Consider the following 24,074-nt stretch of genomic DNA (forward strand, 5'->3'; position numbering starts at 1 on the left):
AGGAAACAATTAGAACAGTTAGAACAATTAACCAATGGAACAACCTGCCTCCAGAAGCTGTGAATGCTCCAACACTGGAAGTTTTTAAGAAGAGGCTGGACAGCCATTTGTCTGAAATGGTATAGGTTTTCCTGTCTGAGCAGGGGGTTGGACTAGATGACCTCCAAGGTCCCTTCCAACTTTACTATTATGATCTATGTTTATGCTGTAAAACCTCTCATTCCAAGGGTTCCTAATAGCCAAAAAGCAGTTCACGAGCAATTTCTGAAACTAACTGGAAAAGGAAGTATGCATATTCAGTATCCCTTGGAAGGTGTCCACCATGGTTAAGCAAGATAGCTTTGTCTCCCAGAGATCTGACACACACACACCCAGATCTAAACCCACCACCCACTGTTCTGCAGTCTCCCCGTGAGGAGCAGCTGCATGGGATACTTATGGGTGATCTCAAGTTCTATCATTGTCCAGAAAGGCATTAGAGTACTGATCTACTTGCTACAGACTTAAATAAAGTACATGCATAATCTGATATACAAGTAGCCTTCGCTTACTGATCATAATCAGGACTGGCAACTCTGTTGCTATGTGACACAATAATTAAGTGAAACATCACATGATTGCACTGGATTTAGGTTTTCAGTTGCACTGTGGTCAATAAATGTATCACTGTGGATTGCTAAGCACAATAGCATGTGACCATGACCTGCAACTTTCAGCCACTTCTCCACTGATTTAGTTTGTAGAAAGCTGGCTGTGAAGGTTGGAAATGGTGATTAAATGCATGCAGGATGCTATAAGCATCACAAATGTTCATGGTTGCAAAGTGTCCAAAATGCAGCCATGTGACTATGGGGATGCTTCAATGTCCAGAAGTTCAAGGACCTTGTAATTCTACTTTTTCAGTGTTATAAATTCAAATGGTAAGTGAACAAGGTAGTTGATAGATGAGAACTACAGCTGTAGCCCTTTTACAAATTAATTTGAGAGAAATAATTCATTAGATGTAGTAACCCAGCATAATTTGCAGGGTTGTAAATATAATAAAAGTATTAAATAAAATTATAAAATATAATATACCTCTACAATATCTTCATCCTCATCTTCTTCAATATTACTAATTCCAGCATCATCCAGTTTATAGTCGTAAACCATCCCTTTTCCTGGGAATAAGAGTTGAATCTATGGAGTGGAAACATGTTGAATAGAAATAAGTGTGGAGATAACATTACAGTGATTCCACCCAATTTATCTCCCAAAATGATTCATGAAGAAATTACCATATCAGTGATATTTGTCAGATAGTTGGCCAGGCAATAATGAAATAAAACAGGTTCAAGAAATGTGCAGTATCTTTCTTCAAGCCATTTCCTTTACATGAAGCAAAGATTCAGAAGAAGAGCAGACAACATGAGATGCCTCACCAGGAACAAAAAAGAAGAAAAAGAATAAGAAAACCTAAAGACCTGGCAGGACAGAAATAGAAACCAGAAGCTAAATAAATAAATCAGACTAAACTCTGAGGAAAAAAAAATAAAGCATAACCCTACAGAGAGTGACAATAGACAGAGATTAAGAGAACATAAATACAGAAATCAGCAATAAATAAATATATTGGAGGAATAGAATAGAAAGATATGAGAATATACTGAAAGTAAACTTTAAGGAATATAAGTGTACATAAAGAAAATAGATGGTTAAAATAGAAAATAATCTTATTAAAATTTATTTCTACTTTCCATTTTCCTTTATTTGTAAGTTTTCATTTTGTAAAATAAAATCCCCCCACCTACGGAAGGAAGCTACAAAAACCCAATTAATTGTCCAAGTTTCCAGTGCTGAGTATTCCTGTTGCAGCCCCCACTCTCTGGAATCAAAGGTAAGGACAGCGCCCTCTCTCCTGGGGTTCCCGAAAGCTTTGAAAACCTGGTTTGGTTCTAGGCTGGAGCTTAATGTTTATTATTTGTTCAATGTTCCCTGTTATGTTTAATTGCCCCTTCATGGATTACTGCCTTGTTGTGGCGAAGGGGCTTGCGTAATTCAATGAAGCTATGAGCTATGCCGTGCAGGGCCACCCAAGACGGACAGGTCATAGCCGAGAGTTCTGACAAAACGTGATCCACTGGAGAAGGAAATGGCAAACCACTCCAGTATCTTTGCCATGAAAACCCTATGGACAGTAGCAAAAGGCAAAACGATATGACGCTGGAAGATGAGCCCCTCAGGTCGGAAGGCGTCCAATATGCTACTGGGGAAGAGCAGAGGGCTAGTACTAGTAGCGCCAGAAAGAATGAAGTGACTGGGCCAAAGCCGAAAGGACGCTCAGCTGTGGATGTGTCTGGTGGTGAAAGGAAAGTCCGATGCTGTAAAGATTTTTTCTCCATAGGAACCTGGAATGTAAGATCCATGAAGCAAGGAAAGCTGGACGTGGTCAAACAAGAGATGACAAGACTGAACATCGACATCTTAGGTATCAGCGAACTAAAATGGACAGGAATGGGTGAATTTAATTCAGATGACCATCAGGTATACTACTGCGGGCAAGAATCCCTCAGAAGAAATGGAGTAGCCTTCATAGTCAATAAAAGAGTAGGAAAAGCAATACTGGGATACAATCCTCAAAATGACAGAATGATCTCAGTTCGAATCCAAGGCAAACCATTCAATATCATAGTAGTCCAAGTCTATGCCCCAACCACCGGTGCTGAAGAGGATGAAATTGACCGGTTCTATGAAGCCCTACAGCACCTTATAGAACTAACACCGAAAAATGATGTCTTTATCATCATGGGGGATTGGAATGCTAAAGTAGGAAGCCAAAAGATAACTGGAATAACAGGCAAGTTTGGCCTTGGAGTACAAAATGAAGCAGGGCACAGGCTGATAGAGTTTTGTCAAGGGAATACGATGGTCATAGCAAACACTCTTTTCCAACAACCCAAGAGACGGCTCTACACATGGACATCACCAGACGGTCAACACAGAAATCAGATTGACTATATGCTCTGCAGCCAAAGATGGAGAACCTCTATACAGTCGGTAAAAACAAGACCAGGAGCTGACTGTGGCTCAGACCATGAGTTTCTCCTTGCAAAGTTTAAGCTTAAACTGAAGAAAGTAGGGAAAAGCACTAGACCACTCAGGTATGAATTAAATCATATCCCTGTTGAATATACAGTAGAGGTGACAAATAGATTTAAGGAATTAGATCTGTTAGACAGAGTGCCTGAAGAACTATGGACAGAGGTTCGCGACATTGTACAACAGGTAGCAACCAAAACCATCCCAAAGAAAAAGAAATGCAAGAAAGCAAAATGGCTGTCTGAGGAAGCTTTGCAAATAGCTAAGGAAAGGAGGGAAGCGAAAGGCAAGGGAGAAAAACATAGATATGCTCAATTGAATGCAGAATTCCAGAGAATAGCTAGAAGAGATAAGAATGCCTTCTTAAATGAACAGTGCAAAGAAATAGAAGAAAACAATAGAATAGGGAGGACCAGAGATCTTTTCAAGAAAATTGGACAGATGAAGGGAACGTTTAATGCAAAAATGGGCATGATAAAGGACCAAAATGGCAGGGACCTAACAGAGGCAGAAGAGATTAAGAAGAGGTGGCAAAATTACACAGAACTACTATACAAGAATGAGCTTAATGTCCCTGATAATCACAATGAGGTGGTCACTGACCTCGAGCCAGACATCCTAGAATGTGAAGTGAAGTGGGCCTTAGAAAAGCTGAGCAACAACAAAGCTAGTGGAGGTGACAGTATTCCAGCTGAGCTATTCAAAATCTTAAAAGACAGTGCAGTAAAAGTGCTACACTCAATTTGGCAGCAAATTTGGAAAACTCAACAGTGGCCACAGGATTGGAAAAGATCAGTTTACATTCCAATTCCAAAGAAAGGCAGTGCCAAAGAATGTTCAAACTATCGCACCATTGCACTCATTTCTCATGCTAGTAAAGTCATGCTTAAAATCCTACAAGCTAGACTTCAGCAGTATGTGGATCGAGAACTACCAGAAGTACAGGCAGGATTTCGAAGAGGCAGAGAAACTAGAGATCAAATTGCCAACATACGCTGGATCATGGAGAAAGCTAGGGAGTTCCAGAAAAACATCTACTTCTGCTTCATTGACTATGCTAAAGCCTTTGATTGTGTGGATCATAACAAACTGTGGCAAGTTCTTAAAGAGATGGGAGTACCAGACCATCTTATTTGTCTCTTGAGAAACCTATATGCGGGTCAAGAAGCAACAGTGAGAACTGGACATGGAACCACTGATTGGTTCAAAATTGGGAAAGGAGTCCGGCAAGGCTGTATACTGTCGCTCTGCCTATTTAACTTATATGCAGAGCACATCATGAGAAAGGCAGGGCTAGATGAATCAAAAGTTGGAATTAAGATTGCCGGAAGAAATATCAACAACCTAAGATATGCAGATGATACCACTCTAATGGCACAAAGTGAAGAAGAACTAAAGAGCCTCTTGTTGCGGGTGAAGAAGGAGAGTGCAAAACCTGGGTTGAAACTTAACATTAAGAAAACCAAGATCATGGCATCTGGCCCTCTCAATTCCTGGCAAATAGATGGGGAAGAAATGGAGGTAGTGACAGATTTTATTTTCCTGGGCTCCAAAATCACTGCAGATGGGGACTGTAGCCAAGAAATTAAAAGACGCTTGCTCCTGGGGAGGAAAGCCATGGCAAATCTAGACAGCACACTAAAAAGCAGAGACATCACCCTGTCAACAAAAGTGCGTATAGTCAAGGCTATGGTCTTCCCAGTTGCAATGTATGGCAGTGAAAGTTGGACCATAAGAAAGGCTGAGCGCCAAAGAATTGAGGCCTTTGAACTCTGGTGCTGGAGAAGACTCCTGCGAGTCCCTTGGACTGCAAGGCGATCAAACCGGTCAGTCCTAGAGGAGATCAATCCTGACTGCTCTTTAGAAGGCCAGATCCTGAAGCTAAAACTCAAATACTTTGGCCACCTAATGAGAAGGAAGGACTCACTGGAGAAGAGCCTAATGCTGGGAAAGATCGAGGGCAATAGAAGAAGGGGACGACAGAGAATGAGGTGGCTGGATGGAGTCACTGAAGCAGTAGGCGTGAGCTTAAATGGACTCCAGAAGATGGTAGAGGACAGGAAGGCCTGGAGGAATGTTGTCCATAGGGTCGCGATGGGTCGGACACGACTTCGCAGCTAACAACAACAACAACAACAATGTTTAATTGATTTTGTGATGTATTAGGTTTCTTTTTTTAATCTGGCCTGTTTGATTGATTTAATGTATGTATGTATGTATTTATTAAATCCTTTATTATGAAATTTATTTGCCATCCATTTCGTGTCCAGTGACTCTGGGCAGCATACAACATAAAAGTATTTAAATCATCAATTAAAAATAATACAGCAGATAAAATCGTTAACACAGATGGCAAAGGAGGCAGACGGACACATAGGGTTGGGGGGTGGGGGAGGAAATAGTTTTTTTATAACAAGTTTTATTAGTTTTCCAATTTAACATCCAAGTATTTAGAAAGCATCATGGTGACTGGGTAATCAATAATTCAATAACAGATTTTTTTAGTACATATCTCAGGTTACATTATCAAAAAACCCTTTTCTATTTCCCTTAACATTTAACATGACATGCTTAAACTAATAAATTTCTAACCTTAACAAGCTCAGTTAAAACATTTATCAACCTATTTTTACTTATACATATCCATGTCCTGTTTTTGAATTTTACCTAATTTTTAATTTTTAGTTACAGTATTCACGTTTAACCTTTAACAGCCATTATAACATCCATAACCCAAATTTCCGTTATTTCACTACACAAAAGTTATAACATCTAGAATACACATAGTACTTACATAAATATATTCTAATTTTGTTTTATGAACATTTTCTATTTCTCATCTTAGTACATCACATCTTACTAGTAAAATAACCTACATTTATCAATCTATTTTTACTTATACATATCCATGTCCTGTTTTGAATTTTATCTAATTCTTAATTTTAGTTACACTATTCAAATTTAACCTTTAATATCCATAATAACATCCATAATCCAAATTTCCATTATTTCACTAGTTATAATATCTAAAATACACACAGTACATACATAAATATATTCTGATTTTGTTTCATAGACATTTTCTATTTCTCATCCTAATACAGGGGTGTCAAACTCAATTTCATTGAGGGCCACATCAGCATTGCGGTTGCCCTCAGGGGGCCGGGTGGGTATGGCCAGGCTGGGCGTGGCCTACTGGGTGGGCGTGGCTAGAGTGCGTATGGCCTACTGGGTGGGTGTGGCCAGCTCTACATCGTTCACATCAAGGGTGCCTATGGGGGCCCGGGCAGGAGTGGGGAGAGATCTGAGGGTCTCTGGCAGAAGGAGGATCTCCGGGCCAGGGCCAAGGCAGTGGGGGCCATTCCCTCACTGTTTCCAGGATGGCTTCACGGGCCACATGAAACCACTTTGTGGGCCGCATCCGGCCCCCGGGCCTTGTGTTTGACATGTCTGTCCTAACACATCACACCTTACTACAAGGGTAACCTTTAGGATCTCTCTAGTAGATCATTTTTTAAACTTAACTCTAGCTTTCTTTTTCTGTCAACCAGGTTTCCAAACCAATGCCTTTAAGTTGTCAGATAGGTTTCCCTTCATTCCAGCACATATTGCTTGAATCAAAGGAGACCATCTAGTCATCAATTTTCCAGAAAAGCTAGACCATTTATAATCATTAAATTGTTGCCCTGGTAGTTCAAATCTCTGTATTTGCTCTAATATCTTTATCTTCAAATCAGTCTGGTCTTTTTCTTCCTCTGGTTTCTTCTGGTTTGAGTAGAAGGTTGTATCCAATTTTATAGTTACTTGGTTGTCTAGGTTTTCAATAAACTGTCCTTGTTGATCTTTAACATCCTCTATTTTGATATTATTTTCTTCCGCTTCTGTTACTTTTTGAGTTGTAGATTCTTTAGTTGCAATCAGGATTTGGGTATTAGTTTTCAATATCTTCTTGTTGTTCCTTAAGGTCCTCTGTCTTAGTGTTGATTTCTTCTGCTTTTGTTATTTTCTGAGTTGTAAGTTCTTTAGTTGGAGTCTGGGTTTGTAATTTCAAGCTAGTGCCTTTATCTTTCAGTCTGGAATTAATTATCTCAATAACTTCAAGGATTTTTTCAAGTATAAGCTTGTAATTAATCAAAGTTTGTAGCTGGTCCCCCTCCATTTGTGGAATAGTTATAGATAGTCCTTTAGTGGAGACTAATTTTTAAACAAAAGACAGTAAATGTTCACCTCCATAGTTCTTAGAAGCCAAATTCACCTCCCAGCTGTTTCAGCTTTTTATCTTTAGATAATACGAAGGACAAATCTGAGTTGTAGACAGATCTATTTGCCAGAGATATTCACTTTCTATACCAAGCTTGACCAAAAGATGTCCCCAGTAGTATTTAAAATCCTTTTCATAAAGACTAGGTTTTTATCCAATTTAGTTTTAGTTTCTTCTTCGTCTTTTTTCTTCTTTTTTGTCAAATACATAAAATAGCAGGTTCCTGTGAAGATAGGACCTTTTGGGTAGCCAAATATAAGAGGGATGTAAGTCCAATTAGTTAATTGTATTTTTCAAGGTTTTCTTTGCCCCTATGTAATCAAACGCCGCCATTTTAGAGGGTGGGAAAGAAAAGGTTCCCTTCCCTCTCTCCTTGCAGAGGGATGAAGTTGGAATAGGGAGAAGGCAGATCTCACCCAGTTCCTCCACTGTGCTTTCAAGTGCTTAGTTGTAAGTTTGGCCTTGGCTGGAAATGGCATTAGTGATGGGCCATGGGAGTGGCCGATCTTTTCTCTGTCGGTCCGAAGAGCTGCTCTGGATCAAACAGAAGGGCTACCGCCCTTCTGCAATCAATCGGAAGGTCCTCTTCCCCACTTGTCGCCCCTCCAAGGTGACTTCCAACCCCTTTCAGGGTCCCCCGACGAGAGAAAATCAGATGGTGGGAGGAGAGATCGCCCTGACGTCTGCCAGCACCACGATCCGGAACCAGAAATAGGTTTTAATTAGTCAAACACTTTCAGTGTTTAATATTCATATGTTATGTATATGTAGGGGTGTAGCTCTATACATATGTTATATATAGTATGTGTGTGTATGTGTATATATATGTCTGTGTGTGTGTAAATTTTTTGGCTTGCTAACAAAGAATAAAGGGAGACAGACAGACAGACAGAGAGACAGACAGACAGACAGACAGACAGATAGATAGTATGTTTAGGTGTGTGTCATGTATGTGTTCACTTTGAGAGCGGGCAACTAAATTTCATTTTTGATGTGTATCATTGTGCCCACAGTAAAAAATGACAATAAAGGTTATCTTATCTTGTCTTGTCTCTAATCTCCCCTATCGGGTCTCCAAGCCATCTGACAGAGCCAGGTCTTAAGGCTGCTATGAAAAGTCAGGCGGGTGGAAGTCATCTCAGGGGGCAGGATGTTCCAGAAGCAGGAACCACAGCAGAGAAGGAGCTTCTCCTGGATCTAGTTAGCTGAAATTCCTTGGCTGATGGGATCCCTCTGCCACCATAAGTGGGGTGGGCCAGTCCCATCAAGGCAAGAAACCTGGACCCATGCCATGCAGGGCTTTAAAGGTGATAACACTTTGAATTGCACTCCGAAGCAAACCAGCACCCCAGTGCAATTTTTTTTAGCTGTTTTTATATCTTCTCTAGTTTTGTACACTACCCACTGCAGTTGGGCAGCCGATAAATTTAAACAAACAATTATAATATTTGAGTGGATTAATTTGGTTATTAGTGGTTCAAAAAAAGAATTTATGACAAGGTGCCATTATGAACTGATGATATCCTTTTCCTGTTAACTTGCCTTCTCATCTGACATCTTCTTCCTTAACCAATTACTGAAGGCGCTTCGACTTTGGACATCTCCAGTTGCACCAACACTCCAGACCAAAGCAAATATGAACCAGGGTTCTATTAGTTCACCAATACGGGCTGTCTTCTCTGGAGGCATTTTTTTCATTCCCTGATGAATCAATTAACAAAATACACTTATTACTAAAACCTCTCCAATATTCGGTAGTTATGTTTGATTTATTAATGTATTCCATTTCTATCCACTTACCTTGCTATTAAGTAAATACTTCAGTGCCTATTTTCTTAAAAAGCAATCTAAAATAGACATACAATTAAAATGAACATTAAATTAATGAACAATTATGAAATAATCTGGAGCCATTTCAATTGGGCTTATGGCTGAAAGGTTCCTAAAACTGTTTCATCATCTTGGTTGATGAACCCACGCTAGAAAATAGATGAGAAGAAAGTATGGTCCTGTTTGTTCTCCTGAACCTCTTGGTGACTTTTGATACTATTATCTATAGTAGATACGGTAATTGCCCTCTGCCCAAATGATTTAAACAGCCAAGCAATAGTGCTGAATTAACAGTTGAGATTGCATACCTACTGTATAAACAACAGTAATGTGTTCCTTTGACAATATATTGTCAAGAAGGGGCTACTTAGCAATGGGTAATTCTTTGGGAAGAGGTGTAGTTACTCCCAGTATACCATGTGTTTTGTAAAATTCCTCAACAGAAAATGGCAAGGTCTTCAGCATGTCTAAGGAATTGAATAGCTAGTCTAAAGAGTTGTCAGAGTAGGAAAAAGTTGGCAGTATAATTTCCTCACTCAAATTAAATCCAGAAATACAATTGGTAGAAAGTAAAAAGTTAGATAAAATGCCACCCTACTTCAAGGAAGGATCATAAGTGGTGAGTTCCCCCTTGCAGATAAAAAATACAAAAAAAACCCTTCAAAAAGGAAATACTGGCAAGAGTGATACAGAAATGTCAGACCTTTTAAAAATTGCTCGATGACAGGAATATTGTATAATTGGAACATGAATTACTGAAATGGACAGAAGGTAAATAGGAAATTGGTTAAAGCTTTACAATGAAAAGGAACACTTAAACACTACAATCACAGGTGCTGCTGATAAAGATTCCTCTACATTATGAGTAAAAGTGGGAAAGGTGCTATGCTAAAATCCCAATTTCAGCCACTGGTGTTCAGATGTTAGCATGGGGCCCCTAGAATGGATGTACGGGATGTGGTTTGGTTTTGTGATTTCAATGAGCTTCCAAATAATTATATTTGTTTTTCAGGCTTAATAGAATTCTTTGTTTTATTTTGTTTGCTGCCAAAAGTTTCTTGGGTAGATAGGTAGCTATATAAATTGGACAGAGAAATAAATAAATGTGACTTTGTAAGATTTCTGTACTGATGACGTTTTGGGCAGCCTGAAAGACAAAACTGATCCCAATTATCACCAAGTCGATTTTGAGATTCAAGATTTAGATGGCGTAGACTTGTGTGATTTATCACTAAGAGATACGGAATTTCAGTTGGTGTGATAGGAGAGATCTAGCCCTAGACCCCTATTTGTGGTACTTCACAGGACTCTAGCCTCTCTCCATTAATATTTATCTACATGAAACTGTTGGATGAGATCATGGAGTGATCATCGATTAGGGGTGTATTGAGACTTTTTTCCATTGCTAGCAATGGGGTGGGCATGGTTTCAGCATGATGCATCTGGCCCATGGGCCAGCAGTTTGAAACCCCTGATATAGATGATAATCAGCTATACAATCCTACTCCTTACTAACCAGCCAAGGCCATCCAGATTCTTTTGTCTAGAAGTTGTGGGGTTTTGCATGGGAAGTACTTGGTGGAGCAGTGGGCTAATGCCTCCTTAATTAACACCAGCTGCCTGCAATTAGTGCAGGTTCGCATCCCACCAGGCTCAAGGTTGACTCAGCCTTCCATCCTTCTGAGGTAGGTAAAATGAGGACCCAGATTGTTGGGGGCAATTAAGCTGACTTTGTAATAATGCCGCTTGGGGTGTGTGTGAAAGCCCTAACAAGCAGGCATATACATAGAATGAAGGCTACTGCTAAGCTTGTAAGCCGCCCTGAGTCTTCGGAGAAGGGAAGGATATAAATGGAATTAAAATAAAAAAAATAAAAAAATAAGTACAGTCTTCAGCTCAATCCTGTAAGACTTTGTTGATATTAGAATCTCTTGGAACCCAGGACTTTCTTTGTGTAGTTCTGGACTTTGTTGATATTAGGATCTCTTGGATCCCAGGACTTTCCTTTTGTAGTTCTGGATATGGTCTCATTCTTCCAAGCAGAACTGGTACACAATTTGGGGGATTCCTTTGGACTGCACAAATGTAATTTTCTAGAATTGGGAGGCACTCATTCTCAATCACTCAGATCTTGGTCATCTCCTGGTTAGACTTTTCATAACATAGCATAGCATAGCACAGCACAGCACAGCACAACACAACACAACACAACACAACACAACACAACGCAACATAACATCAGATTGGATGGGACCTTGGAGATAATCTAGTCCAACCCCCTGCTCAGGCAGGAAACCCTATACCATTTCAGACAAATGGTTGTCCAATCTCTTCTTAAAAACTTCCAGTGTTGGAGCATATGAAAAGAAAAGAACCTTGGTGGAGCAGTGGGCTAATGCCTTCTTAAGTAACACCAGCTGCCTGCAATTAGTGCAGGTTCGAGTCCCACCAGGCTCAAGGTTGACTCAGCCTTCCATCCTTCCGAGGTAGGTAAAATGAGGACCCAGATTGTTGGGGGCAATAAGCTGACTTTGTAATAATGCCGCTTGGGGCCCCCCGAAAGCCCTAATAAGCAGGCATATACATAGAATGAAGGCTATTGCTAAGCACATTGATTTGTGCTTAGATTGTAAGCCGCCCTGAGTCTTCAGAGAAGGGCGGGATATAAATGGGATTAAAATAAAAATAAAATAAATTCACAACTTCTGGAGGTTAATTGTTCTAACTGTCAGGAAATTTCTTCTTAGTTCTTGGTTGCTTCTCTCCTTGACTAGTTTCCATCCGTTGCTTCTTGTCCTGCCTTCAGGCGCTTAGGAGAATAGCTTGACTCCCTCTTCTTTGTGGCAACCACTGAGATATTGGAACACTGCTATCATGTCACCCCTCACCCTTCTCTTCATTAAACTAGACATACCAAATTCCAGCAACCGTTCTTTATGTTTTAGCTTCCAGTCCCCTAATCATCTCTGCTGCTCTTCTCTGCACTCTTTCTAGAGTCTCAACATCTTTTTTACATTATGGTGACCAAAACTGGATGCAGTATTCCAAGTGTGGTCTTACCAAGGCATTATAAAGTGACATTAACATTTCACGTGATCACGTGATTTCAATAAGTATCTTTTTTTTCTGGATAAGTTTCTGGTAGCCATCATTATTTTTTTTAATGGAAAAACATGTTTATACAGTTTCCTTAACAATCTGGACAACATGGATGGAATGTGAAGCTCAAAGGATGAAGAGAGAGGTGATAATCTGAATCAGAGGAAGCTGATTTCAGCAATAATTCCTGACTCATTCTGCCACTCTTGAGATTCTCACATATTGAGGCCAACTGAAGATACGTAGGCAGGTAAAGAAGGCCAAGACCTTGGCAGAAATATTATGAAAGATCCAGAACACTTGAAGCAGGTATATCCAACCTATAGATCCTTGTCTTTCTGTGCTAAGACAGCTAGCCTTATCCCTCTATGGAAACTGCTGTAAATTGATCACAGTTGAGGAAAGCCTTGATTAGATTCTCAGTGCATGATAGAAGTGGATGAAATGAAACAGATCAAGGACAAAGCATGATGAAACAGCTCTTTTGGAGCTCCAATTACTGTAGGAAAGAACAATGTGTGTATATGTGTGCGTGTGTGTGAACTGAAGCAATAACAAAGGTTAAGGAAGGCAAAATTTAACAAAGAAGCTAACAACATGTATACATGCTACCATCCAAACTGTGCAGCATCTTCCCCTCCTAATTCCTCTTTCATTACATGATCTGTTGCTGTGATGAGACTTTGGGATAAGTATGTGAGAGAAAATTGTGTTTGTGAAAATGCTTAAGCAAAGTTTCTATACAACTGCAAATAGGAAATGCCCGAGGGGAGACTGAGGCTTTATTAACTGAAAAGAAGCTTCTTCAACACTGACCACATTTAAATTTTGTCAGCCTCTTGAGATTCTTTAACAGAACAAGAACTAGAATCTCCAGATGAATTAAGAAACTTACAAAAGCAACAACACAGATTAATGCTTCAGAGGAACTGTGAAAGATTCAGTACAATCTAAACAAGTAACTTGTGTAAAGTGTCAACAAAAAAATAACCATTGAGAAAATCTTTTATTGCAAAAAGAAATGCCAAATGCTTGAGCTGTGCTATAGAGTCAGCCAGGTTTTTTTTTGTCTTGTTCATTAATAGAAATTGTTAAGGAGCTAGGGCTTTAACAATTCCCAGGGCCTCCCCCACCCCTGAGGCACCTGATGTTCTGCTTAACATCCTTATCAGGGAGAGCAAGGGCGAGAGTCTTTAAGTAAGGTAATCATATAGTTACCTCATTTAACAATCATAACAACCAAAAACTATAATGGGCAGGCTCCATTGTGGGCATAAGACAAGAACTACATGTCCTGAGTACACTTAAAGGTTTCTTTGGAGAATAGGGCATTCATCTTCTTGACTTTTGCTTCTCTAGTGTATCTGCTTAGCTTGCTAGCCAGTACTGTGAGCCTTTCTTTAGGCTTGCATTTTTTGAGTAGCCAAGTCTTATCCTTAATTTCCACATCTTCTGTAGGTCCACCAGCTGCCTAACTTCTCTCCAGGTTGCTTTGATCTTTCTCCAAGACAGTATGTACTGCTGTTTTTCTTAATCATGTAGCTAGGCATCTCCAGGATTAAAGCAGCTGTAAAATAGACCAGTTCATTGGTTTGAGTTATGGTGATAGTAAAGATTGACTCTATTGGCATCTACCATACTGTCTGATGGTGCTTCTTCACTAAGCCTTGGCAATTAGTCTCAATTAGGCTTGACTATGGCTAAGTTATCCATGATCTTATACATCATATCAGCTGCTGTGTTCCGTAATGAAGAGGGTAGCAGTGATGTTACAACTTCAGGTGTTGGCTGCACATTGTTCTTCCAGGTTTTCTTGAGTCCAGGATGTAATATGTAGTTGGCCTGTCTTGCTTTGTGACAGCATGTTCCTCTTCACTATGTTGAAGCATTAGGTAACTAGTTGTTTTTCAGTTAGTGTGGGTAGAGGACTTTTTCCATACATAATTCCTTCATATGTTTCATATATTCCCTCTCACTAAGTCTGCTTTATGGTAGCATTCCATCAATTCCAGCTTTTCTTGTGTGCCCACGTATGATTTGTTCCAATAGCCCAGTTATCATCAGATTGTCCTGATTCTCCAACATCTGCTATGGTCCTTGTTAGTCTAGACATGACTGAACTGGTATGACTCTCCTAGTTCATACTGTGCTCATATCAGAGGTAGGTAGGTGAAGTCTTAGGGGTTTGTTACCTAAGGACCCCTAATGATAAGATTGCTATTAGCTGGGGTTGGAAATCCAGTTACATATACATACATACATACATACATAGTAAAGGTTTCCGACTCTAGGGGCCAGTGCTCATCTCCATTTCAAAGCCGAAGAGCCAGCACTTGTCCGAGGATGTCTCCGTGGTCATGTGGCCAGCATGACTAGATGCCAAAGGCACACAGAACGCTGTTACTTTCCCACTGTAGTGGTCCCTATTTTTCTACTTGCATTTTTATGTGCTTTCCAACTGCTAGGTTGGCAGAAGCTGGGACGAGTAACAGGCGCTCACTCTGTTATGCAGCACTCAGGATTCGACCCGCCAAACTGCAGACCTTCTGATAAACAAGCTCAGCGTCCTAACCCACTGAGCCACCGCATCCCTTCATACATACATACATACATACATACATACATACATACATACATACATACAATTGCTATTATAATGCATTATAATGCAACAATCCTTTATATCTGATTTTTCCATTCTAGTGTTTCCATTGGGAATACTGAGCATTGTATAATCCTACCTCAATGGGAATGAAGGGTTGAAAAAAACAGTCCAATAACTTCTGAAGGCTTTTTGTCAAGTTAGAATCTGTGGAGGCAATTATTTCTTTCACTGAATTTCGGACAAAACTGATAGATTCCTGAAATGAAGGAAGACCCAGAGTTAATTGTTTTTAGATTTAATTTGAACCTTTATGTTTTCCTCCCCTTTTATTCTAGCAGCTAACTCTTCTATAATCACTGCTTTTTTTTAGTAGTACTTTTAATACTCTTCAATTCAGCTAGAGAACAGGCACCAGCAGAGACTGAGCAACCTTGCTGGGTGTTAACTAACACTGACATTAACAAGAATGAAAACATTTTGAATTTTAAATCTTCTACATTAATATCCATTCTTTTCAACTCAGGGCATTCATAGCCAGTCATCTGTGGATTGTGATGGACTAAGAATACGGAACACATTGAAAAAATGTTAAAACTGCCAAGACTACATTATGGTCAAAATCCAAATCAAAGCTCTTATTGCAGCTATTTACAAAAAATGAAATTATATTAGAGGCTCCAAACATTGACCTCCTATGTAACATGTAATTTGGCTATGTTCAGGAATTGAAATAATTGCTAAGAATAGATCTGTCAAGGCAAATATAGGTTTCGGAGCTATTTGTTTTTCTAGGATAATGGAAGAATTTTTTTAAAATCTGAATTTAGCAAGAGAAGGGGATAAAGACTAGAAACATTTTCTTGTGCATCTTAGGATCTGGAGCCTTTCCAAACAACACTGTTACTATTTTAATATTAATATCCCAAGAAACATTGCAGGGAAGCGTGAAAATTAGCATTCTTACCAACCTACAACTTGCATTACAAAACAAGTAAAAAAAAGAGCTCAGACTCAAAAATGCCAAAGTTTGATATTAACCCTGAAGCATACATACAGCAATCATTATCTCAGGCCTTTCAGTGTGGGGAAAATGCCATTGTGCATGGAGGCTCAGTCTATAGAACACTTTACCATTATGGTACCAATTAAAATTAATTGGAATTATGAGGAAAGTTACCTCCTGCAAAAGTTCCTGCCAGCTGATAAGTTTTTGCTTACTAGCTGCTCTCGAGCTTCTGTAATCAGGGGTGAGAAGTTCATGACTAATGCCCCCCTCCCCCCACCCAGCTAAACATTGAAGCCATTTACATGGTTTGTATTGAATCAAAATATTAGGATCAAGCAATAGCTTACCTCTAGGAATCTGTTGAAAAGTGACTCCAGCTGCTCTGAAAATGGCTTCATAATCTCTGGGATGTTTTTTAGCCAGCATTCCACAAATGGTCTTAGTCCCAAGATGCTGGGCTCCAGGTATACCATGCCACATCGAGACACAGTAGCTGGAGAGGCTACTGCTAAATCCTGGACTTCAAACATCATGGTCATTGCCTGGAAAAGAGAAACAAGGTAGCAGAGATTTTCCCAAGCCTTTTATCAAAGAAGCACATCTAAATTACACAGATGAGATTATGTTTATAAAATGGAAGGCTTACTAAATTCAATTATCTACATTCCTCAAGCACCTGGAATTAGCGGCTAATAAAAATAGCATTAGTCAATACCATTTGGCATAAACAGTAGTGTTGTGATCCTAGCTTGGACTGCTACAAAAATCAAATTAATTTTGTCCTTTTAACCAAAATTTTGAAATAATCCTGTTTGGATAATTATGAAGTTAATGAGAAACACTGCTTTTAGCTACATTATATGTTATATGTAAGTATTTGACATACACATTTAGGATTTTAATATTGCTATCAGTATTTTAGTTACATTGTTTTTGTTTTTCATCTTTAATACCTTGGGCAGTAAGTTGAGTAAGAAATTCATATCAAATAAATGAATAAAAATGTATTTTAAAATAAAATGTTATCTTTTATATATTAAAAAGGAGGAATGTTTTCTCAGAAAAGGTAAAAACCTCCAGTTATGACCTTGTTTGTCAAATCATATATCTGTGCTTATCTATCTCTATATTTATCTCTCTTCACTGTGAGACACCCTTTTTAAAAACAAACATATGAATGAATTGGAATCTGTTTATGAATGAACATGAATGTATATTGAGGATGGGTAATGGAACAAGAAGAGAGAGTGTTAGGCATATGGTGTTAGCCTACAATGTTGGGTTGAAAATATATTAACCATGATGTTGTTATGTCTTTAAGAAGTTAATTGGCCAATGGGTGTGTAAGTGTTCTCATGGCCATAAGAGGAAGCTAGGAACGTAGCTTCTTTCTCTCTCTGATTTCACTGATCTCTACTATTACTGTTTTTGCTCTGCTGTTGGTTTACTACTGTTGTAAACCTGAACTGTGTATTGACCTCTGGACCGGTAAGAAGACTTTGTAGTTTGGATTGCTACTTGGACTGTTGCTATTGTTTATGACCTGGACTGTTTATTTTTGACTGTGCATTTTTGTTCTTACACCACCTCAAAAGTAAAATACTTTTTGTTTTTATAACTCAGTGTACTCCTGTGTGTGACTCTTACTGCTCTCAGTGCCCTTCCTTGTCTGTGCAACTCTTTGGTAGCACAAGGAGACCTCTGCACAACAAATTCCTTATCAGAGAGGGAAAAAAATACCTCTGTCAGTTTAATTATTTCACCAGAACTAAGGCAGAGTTTCTTGTTGTCATCCAGGACAGTGTTCATGTTTTCAATCCAAACAGCATCCACAGGACCATCGAACATATACCATTTCTTTTTTTTATCAGTGGCTACAGCTCCTACACGAATGAGAGCAGGGAGGATCCCATCTGTCCTATGAAAATAGAGGAAGAAATACCCAAGGCTTTAATAGTTGCACTTTCTCTTTGAACCTCATATATTTTATAAAAGCATGATATATCTTATCAAGAAATTTGAAGATGCCAGAAGTCAAATAGGAGGGTGGGAAGTTGTGCTGGAGAAGGAAACTTTCTTTAAGAATAAAGTTTCCCATTTTGCTAACTTTGTGGTATCAGGTGCAGTATAAAAACATGTATCAAATTATTTTATGTCAGTTAACATTAAAATTAAATGTGTTTTTTTAATCAAAAATAAAATTCCTCTCGGGACTTCCGGTGGCGACGCGACGTCGAAAGACAGCCGTTTTCGGGCTGCCCGCTCCGCAGCTGTGTTTTTCCATCGTAAACAGCGCCGATCAGCTGTTTAGATGGATTTGAAGCCCCCTCCTCGGGAGAAGAGGAGGGGGTGAGGCCCCAGGTAGGGGTTGAGCTCTCCGGGGCTGCCTGAGCTGAGAGCTTGGGCGGCTGAAGGATGAGCCCCCCCGAAGCCTGGGTTGCTCCGAGCTGCGCAGCGCCTCTGCTCTGGGATTCTTGGAGCAGAGCCAGGCGTTAGCAACCACCCCTGCCAAAAGGAAATACTTTTGATTATCAAGATGCAGGCAGAGCGGTACAGGAGGTCAAGGTGAAGTGGACTCTTTATTTTTACTCTCTAGCTCAATGGATTTTATAGCTTTAAAGTGAAACTGCGTAATAAGTGAAAGTGGGGGAAGATGGCGGCTAAAACTTCTAAAGCTCTTCGGAATGCGGGGTCTTCCCTGGTGCAAGAGACCTCACTGCAAGCTTTGCTTCCTCCTGCATCTCCCCCGGTATTGACGCTTAAGGATTTACAAGACGCTCTTGGAAAGCATGCACAACTGATGTCTGATATGATGGATGAAAAGTTGAAAAAGCTGGAGGAGAAATTGGAGGAGAAAATGGAGAAATTGGAGAAGAAGATGGAAGAGAAGCTGAGAGCAATGAGGGTGGACATCTTGTCTACGGTTGAATCCGTAGCTGAATGTGTGCTACAGCTGGATATAAAAGTGGAGGATCTCAGTCAAAAGAACTCTATATTAGAAGCAAAGGTATTAGAAAATGAAAATATAAGGGATAAAGTGGACGAAGAATTGAGCCTTGTTCAGTATAATCAGATGCAGTATGCTATTAGAATTAGGGGTTTAAAGGAGAATGGTAAAGAAGATTTAAAGCAGCTGATTTCTGAGGCTCTGGAAGGGGTACTGGGCCAGTCAGCATCTGAAATTGAGGGAAATATGGACAAAGTTTTTCGTGTAAATTCATGGATTGCAAGACAGAGGAAGTTACCCAGAGATGTGGTGGTCTATTTTACAAAGAGAGTAATTAGAGATGAAGTCATTCAAGCTGCTTATGATACTAATTTGGTAGTGGCTGAGCAAGAAGTTTTGGTTTTAAAAGAGATCCCTCCGAAGATCCTAAGGAGAAGGAAAGATTTTGCATTTCTAGCACAGGAACTTAAGAAACGTGATATTAAGTTCAGATGGGAGATTCCAGTTGGGTTGGTGGCGACGTACGAAGGTAAAAGACATCGTTTGGTTACTGTGGCTCAGGCACGTGATTTTTATAGTAATGTGTTAAAAGCAACCCCCCTATCATTTTTGGAAGCTGCAAAAGGATACGGTGTGGGAAAGTTTCAAGATGTTGCAGATAGACAGACAGAGGACAATGGTGTTGGAGGGGATCAAGCTACAGTTTCATCGGTTGCTGCAGGAGGCCAGAAGATGACGCGTGCCGCCCTAAGAAGAGCGAGACGAGAGCGAGAGCAAGACCAGCAGAAAGTTATGGAATCTTCAAAGTGTGCTTACAGTGAAGATGTAGGAGGAGAGCGGTCTAAAGAAGTTTTGGGGGTCATGACAGAGGTGCTCCAAAAGTTTTGGGGCGTTAAGATTGCTGATTAAATTTTTAGATTAGAATGTCAATGGAGTAAAATTATTATAGAGGAGAAAGAAAGTTTTTTTTCTTTTTTTTAATATTTTACACAATTTAAGATTGATGTTATTTGCTTGCTAGAAAAGTATATTAGGGTTATGGACTTAAAGTATGTGTTGAACTAAGAGTGGGTATGTAAGCTCCTAATTAACAACAAGTTGTCTTAGAGATTGCCTAAAATTTTTTTTTATATATACTCTTTTTATCTGAACTTTTATTTGAACTTAAGGATGATTTGGAACTGTGAGACATTTGGCGCGATACATGCAAGAACTATTTTTGATTATAGTTTAGTTTGGTTGGAGATTATTAAGATTAACAGAGATAAGCGCTTTTGGTGCGTAACTGAGAATTTGTTTGGAAATTAGAGAAAGGTGGGAGAATGCAAATAGCAGGTGAAAGTTTTTTTTTTCTTTTCTTTTCTTTTTTGAAATTAATATGAATAAGGACTGGGATTAAGAAAATTTATTTTGAGTAAAGATCTTTTTCTGTTTTCCTCTTTTTCTTTTCTACTTTATTTGTAATATTAATATTGTTTGTACTCATTTTATATGAGCTAGAGAGAGATAGAATTTATAGTTTATTGTTGATAACATAGGGGTGTTTATGTTTGTTTTTTGATTTTATGCCCTGTATTTAGCTCTGGGAAGTCGGGGGGGGGGAGGAGGGAGTGGGGGAGAGGGAGAGGGGTGGGGGAGGGGGGGGATTAAAGTCAAAATGTATTGTAAAACTTTTTAAATAAAAAAAACATGTATCAAGCCCCAAAGGCTACTGGATTTAGGCCAACATTTTATCTCTGTGAGAGGGCTATACTGCCGTCAGTGTAAAACTGTTATAATTATTATTCATCTCTATTTATTTAGATATTGAGGATATTCAAGTCTCGTTTTACAAGATTTAAAACAAAAATAAAACCTTCTGAAGTCAGCTGGAGAGAGCAGATGGGTTGTATGCCCATGAAGAAGCTTTTATGGCAGTTGCATTTTTTTATCATTCAAAGGGATCTATATATCAACCTTTAAGCAAAAACTATACAGTAAATTAGTCCATACATTCAACCAGAATTTGCTAGACAAAAACTTGAATAAATATGTGCCCATATCTAAGAAGCTTCCGAGTAAAGCTATAAAATTTTTACTCAGTACAGGTTCATGCTGAGTTACTTTATTGCTTTTCATATCTGCACATGGTTACATGTTTGGTAACAGAAATATAAATTTGATATAGTAAATAAAAGAGGGGCAGTAAAATTGATGTTCCAATGTATAGATACCCTTATTGCCTCATTCCTGAACAGGAAGCTCTCCAGAATACCGTGTAAAGTATACTGCATATACTTGTACAATAAATACAGTAATCCACAGGATCTGTTCCACTTAATCTACCAGGGAACCTTTAATCTAGAGCAGACATGTCAAACACAAGGCCCAGGGGCCAGATCCAGCCCACGAAATGGTTTCATGTGGCCCGCGAAGCCATCCAGGAAACAGTGAGGGAACGGCCCCCACTGCCTTGGCCCTGGCCCAGAGACCCTCCTTCTGTCAGAGACCCTCAGATCTGTCCCACTCCTGCCCAGGCCCCCATAGGCACCCTTGATGCGAACGATGTAGAGCTGGCCATGCCCACCCAGTAGGCCATACGCACTCTAGCCACGCCCACCCAGTAGGCCACACCCACCCTGGCCATACCCACCTGGCCCCCTGAGGGCAACCACAATGCTGATGCGGCCCTCAATGAAATTGAGTTTGACACCCCTGATCTAGAGAGTGAAAAGATAGCTGTGAACCGTGCATTTGGGAGTAAGTGGGATTTCCCAAATGCTTCTGCTTTTGTCTATTTAGATTAAAAATTATAGCTAATGAAAAATGAAGAGATGGATTTTATACCAAAATGGATACATTACATTAGTAACTGATTAATCATATTTTTTCCCGCTTCTCAAATAATTATTATCTCACAAAGTGACTTAAATAATTTTTTTAAAAAAGGAAGATGGCTTTATTCAGGCTCAGAATGACTCAACCACTGCAGCACTATTATGAAAGAACTATTCATTAAATATATACAAAAATGAAATGTTGAAAGCTCAAAAGGAAATGTGTGATCCAACCAAAGTTAAATATTCAAAGTCATATGAATATTGGCAGAAAAATAAATCAGATACTTAACTTTCATTGGATCAAACCTGAATCTTTTGCAGTTACATTTTTAAGAAATTTTCAAAAAGTTTTCTTAACTTTCCTTTAATGCAATTTTAATTCCCAGAAAGAAGCAATACAAAGCCCAATTAACCCAGAAAAGAGAAAGAGAAGTTTTGTCTTTTACCATTCATGAGTTAACAAGTCAAACTCTCCATACAGCTGGCCCATAGTTATAGATTTAGGATTCAGTATAAAATAATTGACGGCTTCGTAATTTCCACCACTGACTGAAGGCCGACCTTTCAAAGATGTCATCGCAGCTGCCAAAACTTTATAACACTGAAGAAAGATGTATAATAGAAGGAAGCATCACAGCATCTCTTTCAAGACTTTCAAGAAAATAGCCCAAATTCACCATGAATCTTCAACAATATAAAGTAGTAATGCAGGATTTTATCACAATGAAGATTTATAAAAAGCAGACACAATCAGAAAAGAAATAGAAAAAGAGAGTGATCTCACATTTCTGAACGTCAATGACATACTGGCCAAGAATGTGCTGTCAAAATCTTGCTAATGCTCTGGAGGCTCAAAGTCATCCATGCTCACCTTAATGAGGATCTTCCAAACAACATGTAGATTCAGTTTAACCCCTTAATCCTAGCATGTTTATTTCAAAGCTCTCCTATAGAGGCTACTACTGTACTTGGCAAGAAAGGATGGATTAAGCAAAAGAAATTGATAGTGCTGGAAGAAATTTCGGGAGTTAGTTCCCTTTCTTGTTCTATTCTAACGCTTCTTCAGCAATGCTTACCTTTGTTTTTCCAGAGCCTGTAGGCCCCACCAGCATGAGGCCATGCCGTACCACGGTTGTTTCATACAGCTGAATACACTTGGTGATGAAACCTGGAGCAAAATAAGATTCAGACCAGAAATGCCTCCTGGTGGCTTTTACTAGCTGCAGAGCTGTGAATTCAGGCAGCAATGCATTAGAAAGCCTGCCGTGAATTTGGGTGATCTACATAGGAAACCTACGGGCTCATAGGACAGCACATGAGATGTCAGCAGCATGCTTACTTAATTCTTTTGTAGTTTTGGCTTAGATCCCAAGGTATGATATGGTATGTAAAGGCTTCTATTCACGAGCTTTTAAAAAAATAAATAAATAATGGCAGTCTTGCATGAGGAATTCTCTAAGAAAATATGCTTAGCAACTTGACCACCACCATCACAATTTTTATTACTGAAAGTATAATTTGCTCTTCTTTGAAAGCCCAGACGTTTAATAGTTTATTATTTATATTATTATTTAAAAGTATCTGGCTCTTGGAAGAAGATTGTTATAGCAAACAATCAAGTTTATTTATTCACATAAACAAACAGCATCAAGTTTCCAAGTGTACCCTATTGCTCTCTTCAATATTTTATCCAACTCTTTTGAAAATATAAAGAATGTGGATCTCAAATAAGATCTGGGGAGAGGGGAATTGAATTTATTTATGTTTTCTTTTTACTTTTACTTTTTAGATAAATGATGTTTTCCTCACTTTGCATTATATATTCTGCATAAGATCTTTGTTTTTCATCGTTCAATTGTGTCTGATTCTCAGAGACTGCCTAGACAAGTCCCTGCAAGTATCTTTGGCAAAGTTTTTCAGAAGTGGTTTACCATTGCCTCCTTCCTAGGGCTGAGACAGAATGACTGGCCCAGGATCACTTAGCTGGCTTTGTGCCAAAGGCAGGACTAGCACTCACAGTTTCCCAGTTTCTACCCTGATGTCTTAACCATTACACTAAACTGGCTCTCAGTTGAACTTACTGTACCTTGCCCAATTTTCTACCAAAATTATTATGAGTCTCTGAGATGCAGAATGGAGTACTAATAACTGCTCATAAATAGAATGACAATATTAATTTACAATCTTTTTGGAGTAGTAAGATCAACTTTTCCGATGAAATCAAGGCAAAGTATTTTACATAGATTGCTCATGTGAGCATTAACAATATTATTCTCACAAATTGATATATGAGCTGAGGCAGGAAACTTGAATTATTGACTGTGTGGGATGACAAATTCCCCAAACCTCCTGTGACTGCAATGCTTTTCTGTTATGTAGCAAGAATGACAATATTTTTAAATGTGAGAGTAATACAATGTACTGTGAAA

The 24,074-nt window shown here is 39.1% G+C and overlaps 1 protein-coding gene across 1 annotated transcript in view; it reads right to left on the bottom strand.

The window, feature by feature from the left end:
* DNAH1 (dynein axonemal heavy chain 1) overlaps positions 1–24,074 on the bottom strand; it is a gene marked incomplete at its 5' end in the record, with an annotated part of 176,028 nt that overhangs the window by 72,121 nt on the left and 79,833 nt on the right. Inside the window, 7 exons of the mRNA XM_081320734.1 lie at positions 1,078–1,179; positions 8,882–9,040; positions 15,010–15,129; positions 16,227–16,421; positions 17,620–17,797; positions 22,092–22,246; positions 22,722–22,813. Of these exons, the coding sequence (XP_081176860.1) occupies positions 1,078–1,179; positions 8,882–9,040; positions 15,010–15,129; positions 16,227–16,421; positions 17,620–17,797; positions 22,092–22,246; positions 22,722–22,813 (1,001 nt within the window). The remainder of the gene's footprint in view (positions 1–1,077; positions 1,180–8,881; positions 9,041–15,009; positions 15,130–16,226; positions 16,422–17,619; positions 17,798–22,091; positions 22,247–22,721; positions 22,814–24,074) is intronic.

The sequence above is a fragment of the Vipera berus genome (genome assembly GCF_964194415.1).
Source record: "Vipera berus genome assembly, chromosome: 2".
NCBI classification, from domain to species: domain Eukaryota; kingdom Metazoa; phylum Chordata; class Lepidosauria; order Squamata; family Viperidae; genus Vipera; species Vipera berus.